We start from the raw sequence: 24,297 nt of genomic DNA on the forward strand, positions 1-24,297 counted from the left end.
TACCTGATAAGATTTAATCACAGGCATGATCTCAAAATGAGAAGTTTTCAAATCAGAAAACTAGGGTCGGGATCAGAGATGTACAATGGAGAACGCCAGCCACAAGCATGGAGGCCAAAATAGCCATGTGCCAATGTGAAGCTGCCTACGCAGGAGAAGATGGAGAAATCATCTAAGAGAGCAGCAGGTGGTATCCAGAGAATAGCAAGTGAGATGGACGGAGGAGGCAGGATAACAACAGGAACGGGTTTAGACAGAGGCCAGTGACGTCAACTGCCAACACAGTGGTAACCAGCAAAAAGCTACAGTATAAAATAATGTGTTACTGTAAAATGACATTGCAAAACAGAGTAGGTATTAAACACACAAGGGTGCCCTTCCTGCTTTGATGCCCAAGTGCAGCAGGGGTGGAGGTATGGTGGGACAGTTATACAGAGGCCTTTCACGAGGCCTACCTCACTCCTGGAAGCTTAGACAAGAGATTCCCCAGTGGTAGATTACTTAGACACCAGACAACAGCAGGTGCTATTTACTGAGTGCTTACCACGGGCCTCAACTATTTGCCAAACTCAGACCTTCTAATCCTCATCCTAAACCAACTAAGTGGACTGGATCCAGACATTTACAAACACCAGAAGAGATTTGGATTCTGGTGGGTCACTGACTGAGAGAATGTGACAGTTTGAGGCTCCTCTCCATGCCTGAAATGTTCTTAGAATGTTTGCATTTAAAAAACAGGGAGAGAACATTTAAGAGCTGAGCCTGCTCTAACTACTGGAAACTCATGCTACCTCCATAAAATATACTCCCATTGCTTCTCCTCTCGGCGAAAATCCACCTCTATTTGCTGTCTCACTCCCAGAAGTCACTTCCTGCCATTTATCAGATGTTCTTACACCCTATTTTATCTCCTTTCTGAAGCTTCAGAACCAGGCCACTTAACTCTTCAAAGGCTCCAGATATCCCCGCTCCAAGAAAATCTTTGTGGCAGATCTGGTAGGCACATGAAGACAAGTTTAAACCAAAAGGCTGACTCCATGATGTTTCTTTGTCCTAGGGGTGCTTTTGTGTGTAATGAGCTGCTCACGTCTACCTCTCTAACAAAGGTAAACTCCAAGTGGCACAGGGGGGGAAATAATGCTGTTCCACCCCAAAGAACCCAAGGGCCAAAGGATTAGCCTAGCCAATACCTCTGATACCCTGAGATGGTGTGAGTGAGTCAGTAAAATGATCTCAGATTTTTCTCTATGGAAAATAGAAAACAAACAGACAAAAAACCCAAAGAACCTCTAAAACTTTTATGCAAGTCTACTAATGGCTCGGCGGTGCGGCCAGCCACCCAGGCGAAGGACAGCACCCACCTGTGCATGTTGCCATTGGTGGTGAACGACTGGCCACACACTGTGCACTTGTAAGGCCTCTCGCCAGAGTGCACCAGCATGTGACGATCCAGGGAGCTGGCAGAGCTCAGCGACTTCCCACAGATGCTGCATGAGTGGTCAGCTCCTCCAGTGTCTGTGTTGTGCTGCAGAAAGCAGTCGGTACAGTGGTCATTGAGAAGATGACATTAGAAATACAGATGTGGAGACTGGTATAGACCAGTGAAGTTTCTCTACCCCCCAACCCCCCACCCCACCCCTCAAGTTTCTTTTCTTTTCATTGTATTATCTTCCATTCCAATGCAAAACTCAGAGCTAGTCTTTGCAGGTTTACGGGGTAGACAAACGCATGTATTATTAACTCTTCTGTGCAGAAGGAGTCTTAACTCTACAGCCAGTATGTGACGCAAATAGGACTTTCACACTGGGAGGCCACAGCCCCCCCTCCACTTTGAAGGCTTAAACTGGTTGTCCGAGAACAGAAACCTGTGAGGGAGTTCATGCTTCTGAAACATGAAGAACATTTCTATCCACATCCAAGTTTCCTTAGTGACTCAGTGTCATTAGCAGCCTCATGATTTTAATGCATCATCATTTCCCACTGTTCTGTCACCGGCAGTCTGTCATAAACCAGCAATGCCAGAAGGGGACAAGGATACATCCTATGATAAGGGAAATGATCCCAACTCCAGGAACTCCTCGGCTGCAGGAAGTGCACTGGCACCATTTACATAAAGGGCGGGAATGGACGTGAGGACTTTGGGCTGCAGCCAGCTGACTACGTGGCAAGACCCTGTTAAGAAATACTGATGGGGAAAAAGCCAGGTGTGGTGACAGACGCCTGCAAATGAGCACTAAGAAGGCTGAGGCAGAGGACTGCTATGAGTTCTAGGACGGAAGGGCTACAAAGTAAGCTCAAAGCCAGCGTGGTGTAAGATTATATGTAAAGGTCCCCGTGATTGTTCTCCTTCCACACACATAGACAGAACCAGAAAGGGGGGCGGGGGCACCATAATCTTTCATTATGAGGCTTAGTCAATATTGTAACAAACAATAAAAAGCATTATATCAACATAAGTGATCAGTTAACTGAATGTTTACTATCTTTGAAAAACATGCTCTGTCTTAGGCTATCATAGAAACATGACAATGCAAAAACTACTTCATAACTACCCGATTGCTAAAACTCTAAATTTTAAACATAGCTTTTTATTTGTTAGACAATTTAATTTAATTAAAATCAACCCATCCTGTTAGTGGATAATAATAATACCAAAGTAAGCACAAACCTGACGGATGTGCATGGTCAGCTGGTGCTGGGTAGTGCAGACCTTTTCACATAGGGGACAGTTGTAGGAAGACTTCTCCTCTTTCGTTTCCTAAACAAGGTTAAAACAGAGGATGAGTTGCCCATCACAGTGAACTGAGCCCATGTCTGAGCTGGGTCTGAGCGGCTGCAATCATTATATTGGAGCCTGTCCATGTGTTTGCGCAGGTCAGTCCCCAATCAGTCCTCAGTTCCCTTGTTTATAAATGGGAAAGATAACATTGGCCATACTGTGCTAAGAATACATTAGTGGTGGAAGAGGAGAGGAGGCAGTGCCATGGTGCTCTGTACATGATGCACTAGGTGTGTGTCACTCATACAGAGCTCCAAGAGCCATTGTCTTTTGTGGTCTGCTTGTCTGTTACTGTGGCGTGCAGCCCAAGCTGGCCTCAAACCCTTTCAGTAGCCCAGGCTTTAACTCGATCCCCTTGCCTCTACCTTCCACCTGCCTCCACAGGTCTTAACCACCCTCCAAGACTTAAGGGAGGCACAAGATCCAACAGGAAAGCCTTTAGATAAAGCTAGTGTCTTTTTGGTGGTGCCCATAAATAATGAGAAGAGCTCTGACCTCATCAAAACCAGTCAGCATGACAGCTGAGACTGAAGACTTCATAAGAGGTGACAAAAGATCCAGCTCACTGTTTGATTAGGTGGCTCGTTTTATTTTTCTTCTAAACATACAGGACAAGCTTCCTTCAAGCAATATATTCTTACCTTTCTACAAAAAGGCTAACTTCTTTCACTGACGCTTTGTTAAATGTTCCTCCTAACAAGTAATTCACGGGCAATCACAAGGAATGCCCAATATCACCTCCTTACTCACACAAAACTCAGACATGAGTTTTGACATGGGTCCCTGTCTCTGTTCCTAACTGTAACTGTACTCCTGCCTGGGCAGCTATCAGGAATTAGGATGTTCGAATACTGTCACCAGGCTTTTGAAAACAGCAGGATCATCCAGGAGCTCAGTACTATACAAACTTCTAGACTCTCAACATGCTAGACCAGGATTGGGCGGAACACCTGAGACCTGTTTGTTTTAAAATCTCCCCAGAGGACAGTGATAGCTCGACCAGATGGTCGTGAGCACTTCCATGGAGCTCTTTTGTAGAGCTTGATCCAGAGCTCACACTATGGCAAGTCCAGCCAAGAGAACGCATTTGGGGGAGATGTTAGTGCTAAATGAAGTCAGACCAGGGAGGAAGAGTGGCTGGATGCTCTGGCTAACCTCCACATCCTTTTCTGGTCTTGGGAATCTCTGAGTAGATGTCTTCGCACCTGAACTCATTTGACTGTGTTTCTGCTTTTCCACTGTTAACACCAGGTGTTGAGCACATGTTGATCAGTGAATTTATAGCAACATCAGGTTTGGTTTTTTTCCCCCCTCCATAATCCCTAGGAGATGGCCACTTGTTATAGATCCCATTTTCTGGAAGAGGAAACTTACAGAGGGCATGCAGAGGGACAAGGAACTTGCTCCACATAGAGAACAATGAAGCATTGCCACCAGCTTAATCCACAGACTAGCTAGCTGCTCAAAGCCCACACCCAAACCATGATACTGTATAAAGTCTGACCCCGAGGCAAAGAAAAGCAACACCCTTGTGATGTTCGTGAGGTGATGAGAATAAGTTATCCTAAAGACAGTGAAAACATATGGCGCTGTAAACCAGATGGATGAATGTGTGACGATGTCTTCTTTGTGCCTGCCTTCTCTCTCTCTCTCTCTCCAGAACCAGTCGCAGTCTAAGCACCTTTCTGGCTGTGGAAGTGGGTCAGAGAACTAGGCCAGTCAAGCATTCTCTCTCTCAAATGCTAGGGAAGTTGAAGATCCCAGAGACATTAAAAAGAAAAAAACCTGGCAGTTATCCAGACATGTCTAGTTCTCTCAAGAGGCACAATAAGAGGATGCCTCATAGCCATGTCAAGACTCCAGGGAAAAGTCAAGCTCGGAGGTATTTTTATCAAGTCATCCAGCCAGATACTGGCTTTAGTCGCTGAGAAGACTGAGGCAAGGGATTGCTTGAGCCTACAATTTCATGCTAGTCTGGTAAAACAGTGAGACCTTGTCTCAAAATAACCTCTAGACATCTAAGTGGCCAGTCACTTGAGGAGACATATTTTAATAAAATCATCTTGTGGTCACCTTGAAGTAGACACCAGGCACATTGTGTGGAGGTACACAGGGCTGACTGATATTGACTCTAGGGTTGATCATTAACCTCTGCCAAGCTTGAAGGTGGTAATGCTGTCGTGAAGGCCATAGTGTCAGTTCACAAACCTGTGCTGGTCTGTGGAAGCAGATTTACTAACTTTAAAGGTGACCAGAATGGCAAAGGCGCATCGTGAAGATGGGAAAACCCACAAATGGCTTCCGAGCCCAGTTATTATAGCTACACTGGTGAGAGAAACAAACTTCCTGAGCTGAGAGATAAAATTAGCAGCTAATGTGATAACTAACCGGTCCATAATGAAACAATCTGGCACCCTTGTCAGCATCCGGCTGCAGCTAATCTCCCCTGGAATGCTCTGGTCGGTCACATGGATGTGACCTTTCCCAAGGCGCCCTCCTTTTACTGTCCCTGTCCAGTTGTCAGGTAAGGAGGCCACTTCCTCACACCCTGAGCTGTCTAGGCACTGAGTTTTGTTTTCTTAAATTTAGTGCTGTATTTAGCAGGATACTTCTGGCTTAGGTCTCCCTTCTAAACAGAAAGTCAGATCCCTGAGGGAGAAAGGGGTGGATGGTAAGTGGCTCACTCACTGACTTCCTCAGTCCCTATCCAGAGGTGGATGGAATGGTGGCTGTCTTCAGTGACCCTAACTGTCTCTGTTCTGGGAAGGAAACAGAGCCTGGACTTGGGGCTTGCCATGCTGTGCTATTTAAGGAAAAGTTCTTGCCCATGTTCCATTCATTCTCGGTAAAGCAGAGGATGAGGAAGACAGTGAATAACCTCACATTTCTTAGTCATCCTTGAATGCTTGACACCTGGCACGGTAGCTAATAGAATTGAGGTCTAATGTTAAATGAGAGACAGAGAGACAGATGGAGAGATGGACGGACAGGCATATGAAAGTGGAAATAAACCTTTTCTTCCCAGGGCTAGTGTTCCTTCTGTGCTCAGGCTGAGTATTTTCTCAGGCACCCACAGGAAGAGAGGCACACGAAGGCAGGGGAAAGAGAGAGAGAGAGAGTTATCAATGAGCCAAGCCTATAAAACCCTCCTGAGCTCTGCTGAGTCCTCAGGCTTCAGTTGAAGAATAGAGACATGCACACTTACACGCTGAGGGGAACATGGAGCAGCTGTCCCCTCCTAGAGGGCACACTGAGCTAAAAAACCTGAGCATCTGTCAAAGTCCATCATAGATGTTCTCAGAGAGAAGTCTGCATAAGAACAATCATTAGTTCACAAAAGCCCCACTGGTTTGTCCTCCTGTCCATGATGGCTCCTTGATGTCCATGATGACACTCTGAGGAGGATGCCTTGTCTCCAAGCAAGGCAGTGTGATTACATTGTACTAACAAGAAGCTAACAGGGAAGTCATTTTACACTATATGATTTCAGAGAGGAACTGAGAATTATTTGCCCTTTGTCCCCTTATCTACCTTGTTAAAAACTGCCTCATTTGTTCATTAACTGACAATGCCTTGTTCCCAGTAGAGAAGGCAGGGGCATTTCTAACAACACTCATTCCTCCCAATTTCTGTTGATGCAGTTACTCTCTCCAATCTGTCCTGATCCTGTGACCATTGAAATTCAAGAGGATTAAACGGCGTGAACTCGGGGCTTTGCACCGCTGTGAACCAACTGAACACAAGCCTTTTCCAGTTGACAGATCTTAATGGGGATTCTCTGAAGCCAAAAGAGAAAGCTGAACCCTGAACAGACGGGACTTACTTGAAGATCCCCCCGCACCCCCAAGGAGCTTGCTCAGAAAGAAAACAAACAACAAACAAATCAGCTATGTTAAGAGGAAATCATAGCAGAGGCAGCCACGCTCATTCTGTTATAGATAAGCTTCCGCTTAAGTCAAATCACAGGGCAAAGAATAAGGGTGCATTCCCTGAAAGATACCACGGCCTAAAAGATTTCCTCCATGCACGGATATAAATCATGAAAATATCTGTTGATGACAGGGTTTGGGTATATCTTTAATTCAGAATGTGTCCAGGGTTTCTTCTTAGGCAGCATGGGAACGTCTACTCTACATTCTTCCAAGACAAAATCCACTAGCTGCTACCACCCAAGCCACAGACCCTTACCTGGTTCCTTCTGCCAATGCGATTTGGTCCTGGAGGCTTCATGGGGGACTTGATGCCCTGGGGGCTCCCACCATTCTCAGTGACACTCGATATACTCATTACTGCTGACATCATGGTGTTGACGGAAGACAGGTCTGAGCCTTCTAAACCAGTGGGCGGATTTGACGTCATCGGGACGGGGTTTTATGCTTCTAAGAAGTCTCCACTATAGAACTGAAAAACAGAAATCACAGATGTTCTTGTCAGCAAGTTTAGGCTTATCACAGTCATGAGGTGCTAATTAATCATGGCTACCATGGTAAGGGAGACAGAAATGTCCAACACCCTTTTCTTAGTTCAACCCATACCCAGAAGAGCTCAAAATTATTATTATTACTACCATTATTATTATTGTTGTTGTTGTTATCATTGTCATTATTATTAGTTTGTTTATTGAGACAAGAGCTTGCTATGTAGCCCTGGCTGACCAAGCTCACTATATAGCCATGGATACAGAACTCCCCAGTCCTCCTGCTTCAGGATCCCAAGCGCTGAGATTGGAGGTGTGAGCCACCACACCCAGTTTCAAAGCAGTTTAAGCTTTTTTCTATTGATGTAACCCATTTCTGTTCTAAGTGCACACCACCAGTACAATTCAAGCCATCTGAGGTAGATCCCTCTTCCCTTTCTTTTTTATCCAATACGTATTGTGTGGCATGCTTTGTGTTTGCATGTTGGTGGGTAACTGTGTGCATATGTTTAGTTTACTTGATAGCTGTCTACCTCATGCACAAAGAAATGTTTCACACAGAACCCAGAACTTGCAGATTGGCTGGTCTACCAATCCCACTGCCCAGGGATCATGTCCCTGCCTCCTGAGCAATGGGTTACGGGGTGGGGTGGGGTGTGTGTTCCATACCTTGCACACCTAGTATTTTAATGTGGGTGTTGGGCGTGCAGACTTTGATCCTCACACTTACACGGCGTGTAGGTTCTCCAGTGTGCCATCTCCCTAACCCAAGCTGTCCCCAATCTTTGGGGCCTGAGCCTTTCCAAGAGCAAACAGCTGCTGTTTGGCCAGCATTTTCCACATTCCCTGTGCTTGCTTTCTTCTAATTAATGTTCTAGACTCGAGAACAAGCTGATAGGAAACTTCAGGTTTCCTCTCACTGCATGCAGTTTTAAGAGGTTGTGTATGCCAATTCTGTAGACACTGAGGCTGCTGTCACCATCACCAAATTGAAAACCAGCATTAAATAGCCCGTTTCCCAAAAAAAAAAAAAAAAAAAAAAAAAAGCCACCATCATAAAAGAACTGTCCCCATTGCTAATTACCTCCATTTTCTGCCCCAAGTGATAGTCCCTTGCTGCGGCTGTCATCCACATGGGGTAGGAAATGGCTCTACTGAGCCCTGTGCTTCCCTCGGTACCACTCCTTTACACTGGAAGATGAACAGGGGACACTGGATTAGTTAATTCATCAAGGAAAATGACTCAGATCTACTGGCTGGGAGTAAATGGCGCACGTCTCTGACCCTCTGACCCCAGACACAGACACAGGGTGTGAGAATCTGAGTTCAATGCTATGCTGGGCCATGTATAGAAACTCATATCTCAGAAAAGGAAAAGAAACCGATTCATCTTTTTGCTTAGCAAGAAAACCGTGGGACCATTTATTTGCTGTGATCTCAGATCATTATACTCACGAAATAAAAGAACAAAGTAAGTCATCCTTTTCTTGTAAAACCGTTTGATGCGGGCTTTCAACCTAACGTCCCCTACCACCTCACATACTCTCAACAGTCAAGGAATTTTCAGTTATTTACTCTTTCACACCAAATTCTTTATACTGTACCCCATTTCTTCACAGATCCTCATTTGAACCACTGCACTCCTCATTTCTTAGGAGCTCAGAGTCTAGACATTAGGTCACATCTAGAAGATACGAGCTGATAGATAGATAACAAATGACCAAAAGGAAATTAATAACCTAAGCCACACCAAAACTGACTTTCTTCCTAAACCAAAATATTAATTTTATGGGAGTCACTCAGGAATAGAGAAATTGTTTGGCACATACAGGACTTTATATTCAATCCCTTGAACCTCCCCTCAAAAGAAAAAAATGTGTTTCATGCTGTTATGATCTGATGCGTTCCCTCAGAAGTTGGCATTAGAAACTTAATTCTCAAGTTCATAGGCTAATGAGTGATCCTTGGAAGTGGGGCTTTTAGAAGGTTAGTGCGATCCAGTGGGGGGGGGGCATCAGGAGGGGAGAGTAGACCTACTCTGCCTCCCCAAGGAAAGAAAGGAAACTCGAGCCTGAATGCTGCCTATCTGTGAACGCTGCTCATGCCAGCAGACCGTTTAAGATTACTAAAAAGTGTCTGCATGCTTCCTTCACTTAGAGGAAAACCATGAAGCCGGAGTGTATACCTAGAAGAGCATACACACTTCTTTTTGACTAGGATGGTAACAAGTGTGCTATCTTTCCTTCTGTAATCAACCAGCATGCAAAATACCCATTTTATTCTTGTAATCAACCAGCATGCATAACACCCATTTTATTCCTAAATGAATCCACCTCTTTTAAACATTCTCCTCTGTATTTTTAATGTACAGAAAAGCTTAAGATAGTTAACTAGAAATGGTCACTATAATTCTATTATGTTGGTAAAGAGAAAAATCTTTCTACCAATTTATACCAAGTTTAGATGCTGATCTTTGGTCTTACCACTACCCTTTTCTTTCTTTGTCTTTTCTTGAGACTGGGTCAATCTATACAGCTCTCTTTCTGTTCCTTTGTAGACAGGGTCTCTCTATCTAGTCTAGACCAGGCTGGCCTCTAACTGAAGAGATTCCCAGTGACCCCATCTCAAGTCCTGGGATTAAAGGCGCACACCACCACGCCTGGCTTATGCAGTGAGTATTTTAACAGTAAATATATTTATCTGTTGTCTTGTTTATTTGTTGTTCTGAGAGACATTCTTCTGTTGTACCCAGGCTGGCCTCCTTCAGATACCCTCATGCTGGAATATTTATTAGCCTCTTCAAAGCGGTTGTGTAGACTCTGTATCACTTTTATATTTCTGTTGACAGCTGGTATCTAGGAATATAGCCTGGGGTGAGTCTTTCTGACTCCACTGCTCTTTGTGAAGATGTCTCCTGCTGCCACCTGAGGGATCCTTGAGGTTGGAGTGGACAGCAGGCAGTAACTGTAAGCAGCAGGTTAAGTTAGGTGAGGAAGAGAGCTCCTGTTCTAGGATTAAATGTGTGCACCACGATGCCCTGCCACATTAGGGTTGTGTTCCACCATGTTCAGCTCAGGAGGAAGTGACAAAACATATTCACTCCATAGAGACAAACTACAAACTATGGGCATGGGATCCAAGATGGGTTCAAACTGTCTAAGTCATTAAATCACAGGCTGTCACTCCAGTAAGGTGCACAGCTAGCTATACGTGTGCGAGCTAGCTACCTAGAACCTTCCCTACCTGGAGAGGAGAAAAGCTGAGCAACCATGTGACCCACTGTCTGGACAGGAAGACCTCGGCTACATGCATTTCCTCCTGGGGGATAAAGCATACAGTGTGGCCCTTGGAACCTGCTTGCTTACCTCCTTTCCATATTTGAAAGGTTAGGTAAACTGCAGCATGGTTTTGAAAGGGAACTATATGACTCCTGAAGAGAACGCAGTTAACAAAAGGAGAGGAGCCTGCACACATCCTGAGGGGATGTTTCAGAAGCACCCGCATGCTGTCCTCAGAGCAGGGCACAATTTCCCGCCAGTGTGCTCGAGGCTGAGCCTGGCTCAGGGATTTTCCTTTGGGATTGTGGAACGGGGCAGAAGGAAAAGCCTAATGCGAACTCAATTCTCTTAACTGTTCAGCTTTAGAAAAACATTAAAACAATGTCCATCTTTACATTAATCCTGAGGTACAGGATAATTAACCGGAAACGAGCTGCCTAGTTCTAGTTGATCCTGTGGTACCATCCAGCAACACCGAACCACAAGCATCCAAATGAAAACATGTAACCTGCCAGTACTCACGCTCCGAAAGACAGCTTTCCCCTTTGATTCTCCCTCCCAGGCGGACCCCACAGGTACAGTGTCATTTCCCATCCATGATGTAAAGAGGATACTAATAATACTCATTCTTTAACACACGTTCCAAGTCCCAGAGAGAATCCTGTGCTTATATCAGAGGGCTGAAATCCCCCTACCTTGTGGGGTTAAGCCATTAGGCGTCCTACCTACTGACCTAATATAATTTTAATAGTTTAAGGTCCGTGTGCAGTGTGTGTGTTTGATTAACCCAATAGTTACAAACGTAGACAATTTTCATTCTCTCTCCCACAGTTTCTTCTTCCTGGTACTGTCCTATGTAGTGCAACTAAACTCACTTTTAAGAGACAGCTCTGTGGGTGATGGCGACCGGTGCCAAGTTCGACGACCTGATAGTCATAGGTTATTCACTGACTGACACACACACATATATTCATTCTCTCTCTCTCTCTCTCTCTCTCTCTCTCTCTCTCTCTCTCTCTCTCTCTCACACACACACACACACACACACACACACACACACCTTTAAACATGAATTAGAAAAGGACCCCAAATGAAGCTCCCAAGTTACACTATGACTGACTGACAGTTTTACTGTGTTAGTTTTGAACTTGCAGTTTGGAACTGGGAGTTGGGAGGAAAGAAGAAAAGAGGAAGGAGGAGGAAGAGGAGGAGGAGGAGGAAGAGTGTCTGAGGTTTTGCTTCCTGTGAGGTAAACCCTGGGCATCCTATTCTGAGACTCTTCGTCCCACCAGCGACTCAACTGATCAAGAACCAGCAAGTTGCAGTTATAATTTTAACCCGATTTTGTCCTACACCTTGGGAAGAAAGAATGGATGAGGTGTGGGGAGGAGGATGGGATGGGACAGGACAGAGGGCCTGAAAAAGCAGCAGGACAATTCAAGTTGAGGACAGGAGAGGGAGTGTATGGAAGACTCAGTCACCATTACTGAGACTGAAGGATGCTTATAAGGGGTAACTGACCTGTTTTCTTCGTTCTACTGAGAAGCTGACAAGGACTGGGCCCAAATGTGGGCAGGGTCACACTTCAAAGCCACCACTTCTGGAGCAGAGTTGGAACAACCTGAAAAAATAAAAGAAGATAACGTTAAAAGAAGGAAAACTTCTGCTTCTGTCTAGTGCCCCTATGATGAGGAAAATTCCCACTCCATACCTACAGCGGAAAGCAAACTATTAGCTGACCCCACCAGAAAGTACTAGTGTTTCTGAAACTGAGTGTGCCTTCAACAGCCAGGACCCCCATTACCTCTCTACTAAAGTACATCCTACATTCCAGCAATGCTGAGGGCTCATTAATGACACGAGAATGCTCAGAATGCTAGTTCTAGGTGGAGCTTTGAGCATCCTAGTGGCCTGGTAATAGTACTGGAATGCACGTACCACTCAGCGGCAAAGCACCTGCCTAGCATGTGAGGCCCCAGGTTTCATCCCCACCACCATAAACATGAAATAGAGACAAAAAAGGCTGAACAGATTCAGACGATTCTGCAGCATAAACGGAAGAAAAGAGAAACAGCACTTGGTGCTAGCAGAAACTAAGAAATGTACAACTAATGCTGCCTTAAGGTAGAGATTACTACAAATGCGGGGACATTGCTTAACATCTTACGACTGAGACTAAATGCATGCCCTGCTCTTTCTGTAGAAGACACAGGAAACATCTTCACATGTGTCCCTCAGGAGTCTGAGAACGTCTGCTCTGGGGTTCCACGGGCTCTGAAAGCGCTAATCTGAGTGTTGGGCCTGGTGTTCAGCACAGAGAAAGGTGGCACACAGCACACTCTGGAGCCACAACTCTTGCTCTCAACTTTGCAGAAACAAAGATTGCAATACAGGGTGAGAACTTAAGCAGAATAGGGGCTGGCATAGAGCTCAGTGAGCCAGCATCTGCCTAGCATGCACAGGAGCTCCAGGTCCTGTGTTCAGCACCACAGAAAGAGGAGAAAAGCCCACAGAAACAAGGAGGCCAAGATGCAGTTGTCTGGAGTTTTCTCATTCTTTCCCTTCTCAGAGCATCTGCAAAAAAGCTGTGTAAGTGAACCACATAGCTATTGTCCAGCATCTCACTTGGAGACAGCTGCAAACAGCCCCCAAGCACCTTGGGCAGGACTGATCTGTGTGAATGAGAACATGCCACCGCACTTCCTGGGTGGATTTTGACACCAAGATTCCTCCAGCAGTTTTCCTGTTTTTATACTTCAAAACTCCATTCTCCATCTTTCTTTATGCTATTCTCTTTGAAAAGTCCTTTGAATTTTAGAGTATTGGGAAAACAAGTAGCAACTTACAGGAAAGGCTCTGAATAAGCCATGGAGACCCTCGTGTCTGGACTACAACACAGCATTCTCCAGGCGAAGAAAAGCACAAATTCCTCCACAGACATATTCATATACTCAACACTTTTGCTCGCTATTAAAATAAGTAATGAGAGATGCCTACCCAGGGGCAGCTGGGTAAGAATCTTTGTTTTACTGTTATGTGACCCACGCTTAAGAGAAAGAATTTGGGATACACATAGCTCAGTGGTAACTATCTGCCCAGCATCCTTTAAAATAGGAACCAAAGGCCTGACATGGTAGCATACACAGAGGTGGGCGGATCTCTGAGTCCAAGGCCAGCCCAGTTAGGCTATATAGTCTCAAATACATAAACAATATCAACTTAGAATTCCTATCCAGGTTCCAGAAATGTCCAAACAAAATGCCCTTGCAGATCGGCCCTACCTATCTAAATGTATTAATGCCTAGAGAGCAATTAAACATTAACAAATGGGCTAGGGTACATAGCTCAGTGACAAAGCATTGGCCTAGTATTCTTGAGGTCTTCGGTCCATCCCTTCCACTTAAACCACTGTGGAAAAAAGGGCTCAAGCTTTCCTTAATTTCCTAGTAATTGGAGGTTGTGGGTATAATTTCCACGGTGGGGTATTTGTCTATAATGCTGAGGCCCTGGGTCCAATGCTTACCACTGAAGAAAAAAATAGTATATCAAGAGTATAAATTTAGAGTCTAGAAAGGAGAGGTCCTCTTATCTTTTGGTAAACTGTCAAGGTCTCCGACTAAAGTACGCTTCAGAGTTGGAGACAAGTGTCAGGAATTAAAAATCTCCAGAATCTAAAGATCCCATTAAAATTTAGACCCACATCCTTCTCTCTCCACTCGACAGTGAAGAAAGAAAGCAAGCCCAAGTAGCTTCCTCACACGCACAAAGAACCAAGGGGAAGGACACACTCCAAGCAAAGGGTCAGGCTGAGACTTGATTCAGAAAGCGGCACCCTCTGACCTAGGATGTAAATGAATTGGATGAGCTGGATTACAAGAGCCACCTCCCTGTTTTGAGCTCCACTGGGTCTAAGGGCGTCATAAAACTTAAAGAATGGAGAAATACAAGGCAGTTTTTCAAAAGGAACTTCAGATTCCCCTAACCTCCATCACCACCAGCCCAGAAAAATGGGGGGATTGGTGGGGATGCCTTTTCTAGTTCTGTCCTAGAAAAGGTGACAAGACTTCCTGCAGCATTTGGGGGTGGGTCTGGGAAGCTGAATATCTGGATTTCCTTCCCAGAAGTCTTGTGCAAAGTCAGAGGCAAGATATCTAACAGAAGGCAGAGGTCTTTCTGGGAGGAGAAAGGGCAGGGGGAGGCCGGCCCCACCTCCAACCCCCCAGATAAGGGACAATGCTATGTAAAGTCAGAAGAAGATTAAGGAGTCTGTCTCCAGGTCTAGGGAGATAGCAAGAGATGTGAAAGGTAAAAGGAAGATAGTTTAAAGTAAACGGTGGCATCCCAGCTCCTGAAGATGAAATCTAAAAAATCTGTCCTCAGGCTGCCATGACATATGGTGTAAGTCGAGATGCCTTGGCCTTTTATACTACTTGACTGAAAACGGTTACAGCGTCAGCCCCTATAATGGCCACAAATACAAGGGATGGTTCATCAGGATGTGTGAAGAGAGAACTGACCTGACCAGACCAGGCCAATACAGAACAACATGCAAAGTAGAAAGAGTAGAAGTTCAGGTATGAGAATGACTGAAGCACTTGACAAGCCACAAAAACATCTAAAGGGTGGGCTGGGCAGAACCTAGTCCGACTAGACGTTCCACCAACTTGAGTCTGCCCACCCCCAAGCCCAAGGCAGACCTGTGTCTGCTAACCGGGAAAGCCTTGTATGTGCTCTGAAGGAGCAGAGATGGTGGCTCTGAGTTCCAGGAAGTTGATGTGTTTCTTGGCTTAGGGGCTAGGTTATGCCTTGGATAGGGTGGCAACGCATGACAGTCACCAGGCCCCACCCCAATGGCACAGACTTTGGTAAAAATGAAGGAGGCTCAAGCTTCATGCGGCCGCATCAACCCCTGCTTAACTGAGCACTGTGGGGGCTACAGAGAACTCTGTATTGCTTCCTTTTGAATAAAAATAGGCTGCTAAGAGACTGGGCGTGTACTCCTGCCTGCTTTGCACAGACCAGGTTTAAGACACAAGCGTGGCGTACAGCAGTGAGGGAGATGGGCATCTGGGGATGGAAGAAAGATACATGATCTTCCTCTTCTTTCAATACACCACGGGAAATGAGCACTCCTCAACTCATCACTCGGAAGCTCTCCAGGCTTTGGGCCAAGTTAGCTCTCTGGCCTTGTCACCCACCAGTACCCATGGCTACCGCTCTACTCAGTTTCTTGCCCCTAAGCGTGCATGGCACCTCCTAATCCTCATGGATCCAGGCCTTTTCATTCCAAACAGTAAGACACATCTAACTCTGCCATCATATTTAATAATAATTTTTTAAAAAGCAGCATCACCATCCAGTGTTATCTCTGGGGATTAACCTTGCTATGCAGACGAAGCAACTACTTAGCGGAGAGACATCATTTGCCCATGAAATACAGGTGACTGGTATACGGGGGAACAAGCTGATGCAATGTTTCTGAACTCTGTTAAGTTTCTCTTGGACAAACTGTGACTCCCGGTGCAGGGCTTGGGAGCACAGGTGCAGTTGTGCTTTCCCTCAATGTTAGCATGAATCACTTCTGCTTTTTCAATCACCCAAGGCCTGGTCTTTCATTTTTCATCTGTATCTGGGCAAGAAAGGAAAGGGAGTGCTCCCCTTCCTCATCTCTGGCCTTGCTCAAAGGAATGAGGCAGGTCTGGCCTTCAAAGGAGGAGAGACATTCACTTGCTGTGCAAAGGGACTCAGGCCTTCATGTTTAGGGAGGCTAAAAGGAAGTCTCACTGCTCAACCTCAATTATTTAATGGTCCGGTCCTATGGAATGGCTGATTCCAACTCATCCATAAACAGGAGAACACAAGTCTTCCAGGTTATGTCTGCTTCCACAGAAACTGTGTATAGGCTTAGGTAAGAGGAGTCCACATTCCTGGGTTGTAGGGCAGATAATTGTGACAAATTAACAAACCAACCAGGTGGGTGTATCAGAATGAGGGGGCAGGTTCTGGAGAGATAGCTCAATGGTGACAGCACTCACTGCTCTTTGCAGAGGATCCTGGTTCAGTTCCCAGTGCCCAGGTAGCGGGGCTCACAACTACCTGTGACTCTAGTTCCAAGGTAGCGGGGCTCACAACAACTTGTGACTCTAGTTCAAGGGATCCAGTAGCCTTTTAAGGCCTCTAAGGGCATCTGCATATACAATACATTCACACATACTCATAAAATAAACATCTCTTTAAAAAAAAAGGAGATGGAGGCTAGTAGTTAGATAGCACAGGTCAAACAGACAAATATAATTTAAAGGAACTCTTACTAATGCTTTTATCAGGACAACAAGAAGTGTTACTGCAGCTGACATGTGAACACTGTTACCTCAAAAGGCACGGGTGCTCCTTCCTCAATCTAATGTGGAGCTCCACTCCAACAAACCCAGAGATGGCTCAAAATGCCTTTCATGGTGTAGATCGACTGAACGCCCAAGCTCAGTAACATACATAGCTCACTGTAGAACATCAGTTGTCTCCAGTCCGAACTGTAGGGGTGAATGGAAACTGTAGCTATCTGACCAGCATCGAGAGAAAGGATTGGACCAGGGCTAATCAGAGAGAAGATCCAAACCCCAAATCCCAAATCTGCATTCTACTGAACGTGTGTTAACTTCACCATGAGCTATCTAAAATCGTGCAAGTTGAAAGTTTTGAGCTGGCAGTTACCTACAGCCTAGCCTTTCACCAGGAATGAAAACTCACGGCCTCTACTTTAAACCTCCATCTCTGTGGGGAGGCCTGGCAGCCATCCTTGGTCGAGTGTATTTAGTCAACCCTGAGAACCAGCTCATGAAGGTCAATAACAAGGTCAAAACACCCCAGGATTTACACCAACAACCTTTGTGAGAGCCACTGGCTTATCAAAGCTCTGAACAAACACGGAGGCACTGAAGCAGAGAGGCAGAATCTACTTCTAACTTTGTGTTTACTACAACTAAATATGAGAAGCCAAAAAGGAAGTCATCTACACTAGTCCTGGTTTCTAGGTCCCTTCGGAGAAACATTTTGGATATAAGCTTCAGACAGGGTAGGCCTAGACTGCAACGCATGGGTGACCATGCAGTCCTGGACCCTACAGGCCACTTCTCTAGCAAATGCTGTTCTTCAAGCCTAAGCTACTCTTTGAAAATTCACTTTGAGACTGGAGCCCTTTGGCCAGGATTTCTGTGGACCTGGACAACCTCCCTGTGCTTTTTTCTCTGCCACTCCTGGGCAATAAGGAATGTGCGGCAAAGGGCAGAGGGGAAGAGAGAAGAGTCTGGGAGCCCGACTACTGCCTCCTATGGCTTTAACACTAGCTTAGGATCCACTGAGGCATGCCTTTTTGTAGGACCTAGAGGAGGAGGGAGGGTGGAAGGAAGAGCGAGGAGAGAACACTCCTTCCATAGCTCAATGCCTGTTCAGCATCCCTTAGGCCCTGGGTTCTATCCCCAGCACCATAACAAAATGTGAACTGCTGGAAAGACAGTCTTGTGGTGCTGGCCGGACTGAACCACATCGCAGTTGTCACTCTTCCTCCCACACCTCTTTCCTTCTCCAAGGGAAGGAGGGAGGCAGCATTTTCCCTCATCACAGGCTCTCTTGGAAGCGCACTGCACTGAAGAAGCGGAGTCCGATCCTTGCAGCTCTTCTCCAGCGAGCATAGCTTACAGACAGTATCTAACAACTGCCAAATCCACAAGGCTGAGATGCAGCTGCCACCTGGCAGCCATTTGTCACCCAGCACCCTCCTCCCCTGGGAGGGGAACACGGTTGGCCCTTGGCACCAGGCTGTGAGAAGAGAGTCCCTGGCCCTTTCCCCAGGCAGGCCAGACTTTCCCTAAACATTGTTTTTCTGCTTGGCTACTAGGTCCTGTAGTCCATTACTTTCTTGCCTAGCTTAGAAGCAGCCTGTATCCTCCTCTACCAAACAGCCTAGGGAAAACAGGGGTAAGAAGTCAAGGTGGTCTGCACCTGTACAAGGAACGCCTGTGTGGACAGGAGAGCAAGAGAGGGACAAACATCCTTGCACACCTGTAGCGCATGGTCACCTGGTTTAGGGTGGAGACTAACCTTGACTCCCACCCTTCCCTACCTCCAGAGCAGTTCTGGCTTATCAGGAAACAACAGGTACAGGAAAGTCTAGGGAGGGGCCTCTGCAGAATACCTGCTGTAGAATTTAAAACTGGGAGAGACAAGACCATGAGTCACAGAAAACAGGATTCAACTTAGGAGAGTATACCAGAAACCTGCTTGTATTCACACATGACACTTCCAGAAAACAGCTGGGGGCATATCCTGAGGCAAAAGCTCTATGTCAGAAATGCAGTAAGCAGTTTATATGTATTTAATCCCCCTGCAAATCCTATATAGTAATGACTATTATCTGCTGGACGGTCCACTGTTCTCGTGGGATGGTGCCACGTCTCCATCCGGGATTCTGTGGCTCCAAGATTCTTGTACTTATCCAGTCACCAGAAAGACCACTGAAAACCCTTCGGTTGAAGGCCTGGGAAACCACGGCATAGAAACACAAGAGCCTGAAGCTAGAGAGACTGAGAAGTAAGAGAATTTCCCGAAACCCAGAGTTGCCTGCAGACGCTCGCTGCAGGACTGGAAGGCCCATGCATTCATCCCACAGGCCCGCCCAGACAAACAGGACGAGTGGAGGAAGGCACTGTGCCGGGACTGGTGATTCTTCAAACCAGGGCTTTGTTTGCTGGGTGGAGGGTACTTCATCCTATGGTTCTGGGTAACAGCTCATCACTGAAGGCTAGCAGGACAGGAACCTGAAAGCAGGAAGCTGACCAGTGGACTGGCTAGCTCTGTTTGGGATTTTAGAAGAAGCAAACACATGTATATTTTACTGTGTAGGGAGGCCAGAAGGCAGCTGGCTCTCTGTCAGTCGTGAGCTTCTGGAATCAAACTCAGGTTTTCATGCTTGGAGGCAAGCACCTGTATTTGCTGAGCCATCTTGCCAACCTTAAACCAGGGATTTGAAAGACAACAGCCATTGGATGGAATGAAGCCCATAAGGTCAATCATAAGCTTGCTTCATCTGCGAATATTCAAATAGAGTAGGTAACCAACTAGACACACAAATATTAAGAAGATAATTTTTAAAAATCTGATCAGACTATGGTTCTTTTGACTGATGGATTACATAGTTCTGAGCCTCAGTTCTCCTATCTGAGAGTGAGGTGGGAGTGTTAAAATATATGGGAACAGTAATACCCACTCCCCCAGTCTGAGCTAATGATATTACACTTCACCCAACATTCTGGTTACCCCTGCCCCTCTCCCTCTGGCTCTGAGTCTGTCTACCTCTAGTTGCCTACCAGCCTCTCTTATTATATTGGCAAAGCTCTGAGAGCAGCCTGGTGTAATGATCTTTGGTTAAAAAAAGATCCAGTCTCATCCCACAAGCCAGACAATTAAAAATATGGAAGTTGGCTTATCACAAATGTAATTCCACTGACAGCAAAGAGCAAACAGCTGTTGATTCTCAGGGCGCTGCACGGCAGGGAGGAAATAAAACCAACCCTGGCTTTGTGGACTGCCGAAACAAAGCCTCTCAGCTCCACATTTGCTAAACCAAGAAAGAACACACACCCACAAGGACAGCGCATGGCTGCTTCTTCCTTGTATTCCCTGGCACAGCCCTTCTCTTCCAACTGCCGTGCCTGAACCTGGTGCCACTGACACCCAGCTGCTGACACCCAGCTACGTGCCTGGTCTGCAACTGGACTGCAGTGATCTGGCTGTTCTGGGTACTTCTCTGAAATAGAACTGAGTATCCTGTTACATTTACAGCTTGGGGAAAAGCTGGGGTAAAGTTCAGTAGCAGTTTGCAGGGTTTTGGGCAATATCCTGCAATTCTTTCATGAGCCCCGAGGTCTCAGACTGGCCTTTTTGATACGCTGGGGAAAGGTGCAGCCGAATCAGGAATCTCCAGTCTTCCTTGCAGGAGTGCAAGCTAAGCAAGCCCAGGGCAAGGGGCTGCACATTCCCAGAATTCAGGGCAGTTGCAGGGCGATACTCCTTGGAAAACCGAAATGATTTTGGGAAAGATAAAACTGCTGTTTGAATTGCTCCTTCCCTGGTCCCTTCTAGAAGGCAATGGAATGGGGAGAGTCACACATCTTTCAATTGCCCATTGGAAAAGTGGTCAGCTGTGGTCAAAATTTCACAGTGGGTAATCAGACATTACCAACTGTCAGCTGAGAATGACTGTGCCGGGGAAGTGACGTGCCCAAGCTCCCAGGGACCTGATGGGCTGCTCTCTGTGCACAGAACAGGTGGTCTTTCCTCCCCTCATCTCCCCAATTTTCCCTTTAAGAAAAGAGTTCACCACTGTACATGTGAAGGCAAATAAATACTCTGATATACAAGTGGTTGGTGAGTATTATGAGTCAGGAAATCGAGTCGTATACTGAGTACTGAGAGGCTAGTCTGGACCAGCATCAGGCTAGGATTTAATGCAGTACTGAAGGAAGTCTGAGGCTCTGGTCCTGACTGCCCTGGCCTTGACCGTTGGAAGGATGATTAGCTCATGGCAACTGTACTGCTAGGGGTGGGGCTTGCAGGATTAGGTTTGGTTTTACTGCTGTGAAGAGCTGCCCTCCGCTCCTGAGGCCTCTGAAAGAAGCCTGTGTCACTGAAGTACACAGGCTCATTTGCTTTACGCTGATCTCCTACCCTACCAGGTGTTGAACATGCCCAGGCTTCTAAATGCCAATTCACATCTTACAGGCCCCACCCTAAACAGACAGCTCCTTTACAAAGAACCGAATTCCCACCAAGTGTTACAAAGTACACAAAGAAAATGAAAGGGGAAGATAACCCTAGAGAGACAGACAGGTCCCTTCCTTGAACTCCCTCTCATATATAATCACTTGGCCAACACTAGACCCACAGCTAAAAGGAAAGGGATGCCCTGGCCCCAGTGCCACTCAGAGACCCAAGGAGGGTTCCAGACATTTGGACATGGCTGAATGGCTGGACAATTCCAAGAGACAGATACCTTAGCTTTATGTCCCTGGCACACAGATTTGGATGACCAAGCTGATGCCTATTTACATAAGTAGGAAATGATTTGCACATTCTCAATCAAAAAGACATGGAATTGCTTTCACATGTGTGTGTGGAACACAGACCTACATCTCAAGCAGAGTTCTCCAAAATATAATCATAAACCAAGCATGTGATAAAGTCGCTCTCCTGTTGTTCAAAACATCCCCACTCTCTTTATCTTCCTTTCACAGTTTGCCATCCAGTGATAGGAGGGCCAAGCCTCTAACAGTCCACACTTTATCTCCTACTGACCACTCAAAGCCAAGGGCTGGACTTCCTGTAGCTAACCTGGAGGGGCTGTTTGACTTGTTCCAAATACTTGCCTCTCCTGTCTGTCACATAGTGTGAGCAACACCTACCCATCACCCACTTCAGCTCCAAAGTTAGCATGGAGTCCAATAAAGTGGCACACTTAAAATTGGTTTTGTATTTTAATTCATTTTCTCTGCACATATGCTATACATGTTCCCGTGGCACATGTGTGGAGGTCTGAGGACATCTTATCTGAGTTGATTCTCTCCTTTCACTATGTGAATCTTGGGGGATAAAACTTGGCCCATTAGGCTTGGTAGCAGGTGCCTTTACCCACTGAACTATATATCACCTTCCCGAGTCGTGGCGTAGGGTGACTTGCCATGCCTAAGAACAGAGCGTGCTTTCTGGGGTCACTTAGAGACTTGTTGTGTCTAGAGCAAACACAAAGGTGTACAAAGTAGCTAGAATAAAGCACAGCTTACATCATTTTTTTAAATGAGGGGATATTGGTATGAAGACCAGACTGTCCTTGAACTCATAATCCTCCTGCAGCGACCTCTTGGATATTGGGTTACAGGTGTAAGCTACTAGTCCCAACTACATACATTACTATTCTTAGGGTAACTCGTATGTGCTAGATTCTTTAACCATTGGAACCAAGGGCAAGTGCTTGTGTGCACACACAAAGGAGCTATGATATTCCATCCACAGGCTAGATAGAACTGCCATCCACGTGGCCTCTGTCCCACAGACACAGGACCTGGCCAGTCAGAGACCGTGAGGAACAACCAGCAAACAGCAGACACCCTTCAACATCCTCAATTCCTCCCAGAAAGAACCTGAACACAGAAAATGGAAACTGTGCAGAACGATGGTATTAACAGTGCTCACTCAACGCTTGTGAGGAAAACTTAAAAGCTACTAAAGAAAGATGCTTCATTACAATGTGGGAGGGGGGGGAAGGGGGGCAAGCAAACACAGTCCACTGAACCCAGGCACACACAGGCTTATGCAGAAGTCAAAATACAATCTAAGTGAACAGCAGTTGCTTAACTGAATCACAGTTGTGAACACATTTCCACACGAATATTAGAAGCTGGTGATACCCTGGCATGATCCCAATGGGAATCCAATTATTTTTTTTAAAGAAAACAAAAACCATAGCTGGTATAATGGAACTTGTGTATAATTCTAGCACTTTCAAAAAACCAAACCCAAGGCAGCAGGCAAGATGCCTCCTCCACGGCCACCAAGCCTGCTGCCCTGAGTTGGAGCTCAGCTCTAAATAGTAGGGAATGAAAATGGACTCCTTCATGATCCTTGTGACCTCTGATCATAGCACACCAGAATTAATTAATTAATTAACACAACTGGCTGCCTATTCCCAGAAATGGTATTTACAGGTAAGATAAAAATGCAAAAAGTAGAAACAGAGCAATCCTGAATGTGCCATCTCTTTATTCCTGGTAGTTAACCCTTAATTTTCACATCTGGCTGGGGCAAGAAAAATCAGTTTATGATTCCTCTGTAAGTGACTATGTGGAAATGTAAAAATAATAAAAATAAATGCAAATTTATAGTCCAATTTTACTGGCAGCAGAGCTCAGTTTCTTGGTGTCATTCTGGACTCTATTACTAAACATACAATTTCAGGGGATAGCAGGGCTGAAGAGAGGTGTTTTAGGCCCATCCTTAGTGCTTCTTGAGGATGCCTAATCCAATCCACAGAACCGAGTACCTTCTCTCCAAGAGTGCTACTGAAGATGCTTCTGTGCTCTCCATGGGAGGAAACCCAAGCCCACCGTCTATAGGCACCACTGACTACTAGAGCCCCAAGGCTCCAGATATCAGAAGCACCAGAGGGTGAGAAGAGCCCCTGGCTCGCAGGCGGGGAAGACAGAGCAGACACAAAGAGTGAGATTCCAACCCTAGGGAAAGTGGACCCTGAGCCAAACACTAGAGCTGTGGGGCGTAGAGGTAAGAGGTGCAGAACACGGGAGCAGTAGGGCAAAGGCAAACCAGATGTTGGCAACAAGAACACAATGTGGAGAAAGCGAGAGTTCCCAAATCCTACCATTTTCACCCTTCTCTAGTGAAATGCTGGTGCCCACAAATAATTGGTTCCCACTCATTCATTCTATCATTTAAATTGCTTTGGCTTTAAGATTAAAAAGCACTCCTTAAAATGAGATAAGGACATTAAATGACTGAGATTGTTTTCTTATGCCTTTACTTGGCAAAAGAAACAAGCCTCACCCCCCACCAACCGCCCCATCTAACTACAAACCTTTTGCTTTGTTTCTGACTCCCCTGGGAGTCCTCAGAGCATACAGCAGCACTCGGTGGAAAGGAGGGAGAGTGGAGTAGGGGAAATGGCAAAGATGAGGCTGGCAGAATGACTCGGAGGTCAAGGTTCCAGCTGGGAAGGGATGACCTTTAGCCTGCCACTGTGGAAACCCACGGATGCGCCC

The 24,297-nt window shown here is 45.9% G+C and overlaps 1 protein-coding gene across 3 annotated transcripts in view; it reads right to left on the reverse strand.

Annotated features, from left to right (window-relative positions):
* The window catches only part of Rreb1 (ras responsive element binding protein 1), a 125,845-nt gene that overhangs the window by 51,724 nt on the left and 49,824 nt on the right, over window positions 1-24,297 (reverse strand). The window contains exons 2-6 of one of the 3 annotated variants that reach the window (NM_001107348.2): window positions 11,996-12,095; window positions 8,281-8,387; window positions 6,968-7,180; window positions 2,669-2,758; window positions 1,362-1,525 (exon numbers count right to left, since the gene is read on the reverse strand). In NM_001107348.2, the coding sequence (NP_001100818.1) occupies window positions 1,362-1,525; window positions 2,669-2,758; window positions 6,968-7,138 (425 nt within the window). In that variant the 5' untranslated portion in view covers window positions 7,139-7,180; window positions 8,281-8,387; window positions 11,996-12,095. Of the gene's footprint in view, window positions 1-1,361; window positions 1,526-2,668; window positions 2,759-5,791; window positions 6,430-6,967; window positions 7,181-8,280; window positions 8,388-11,995; window positions 12,096-24,297 lie in introns of those variants that run through there. The other 2 variants (XM_006253814.5, XM_006253817.4) reach the window with 2 other exon arrangements.

Source organism: Rattus norvegicus, chromosome 17 (genome assembly GCF_036323735.1).
Source record: "Rattus norvegicus strain BN/NHsdMcwi chromosome 17, GRCr8, whole genome shotgun sequence".
Lineage (NCBI taxonomy): Eukaryota > Metazoa > Chordata > Mammalia > Rodentia > Muridae > Rattus > Rattus norvegicus.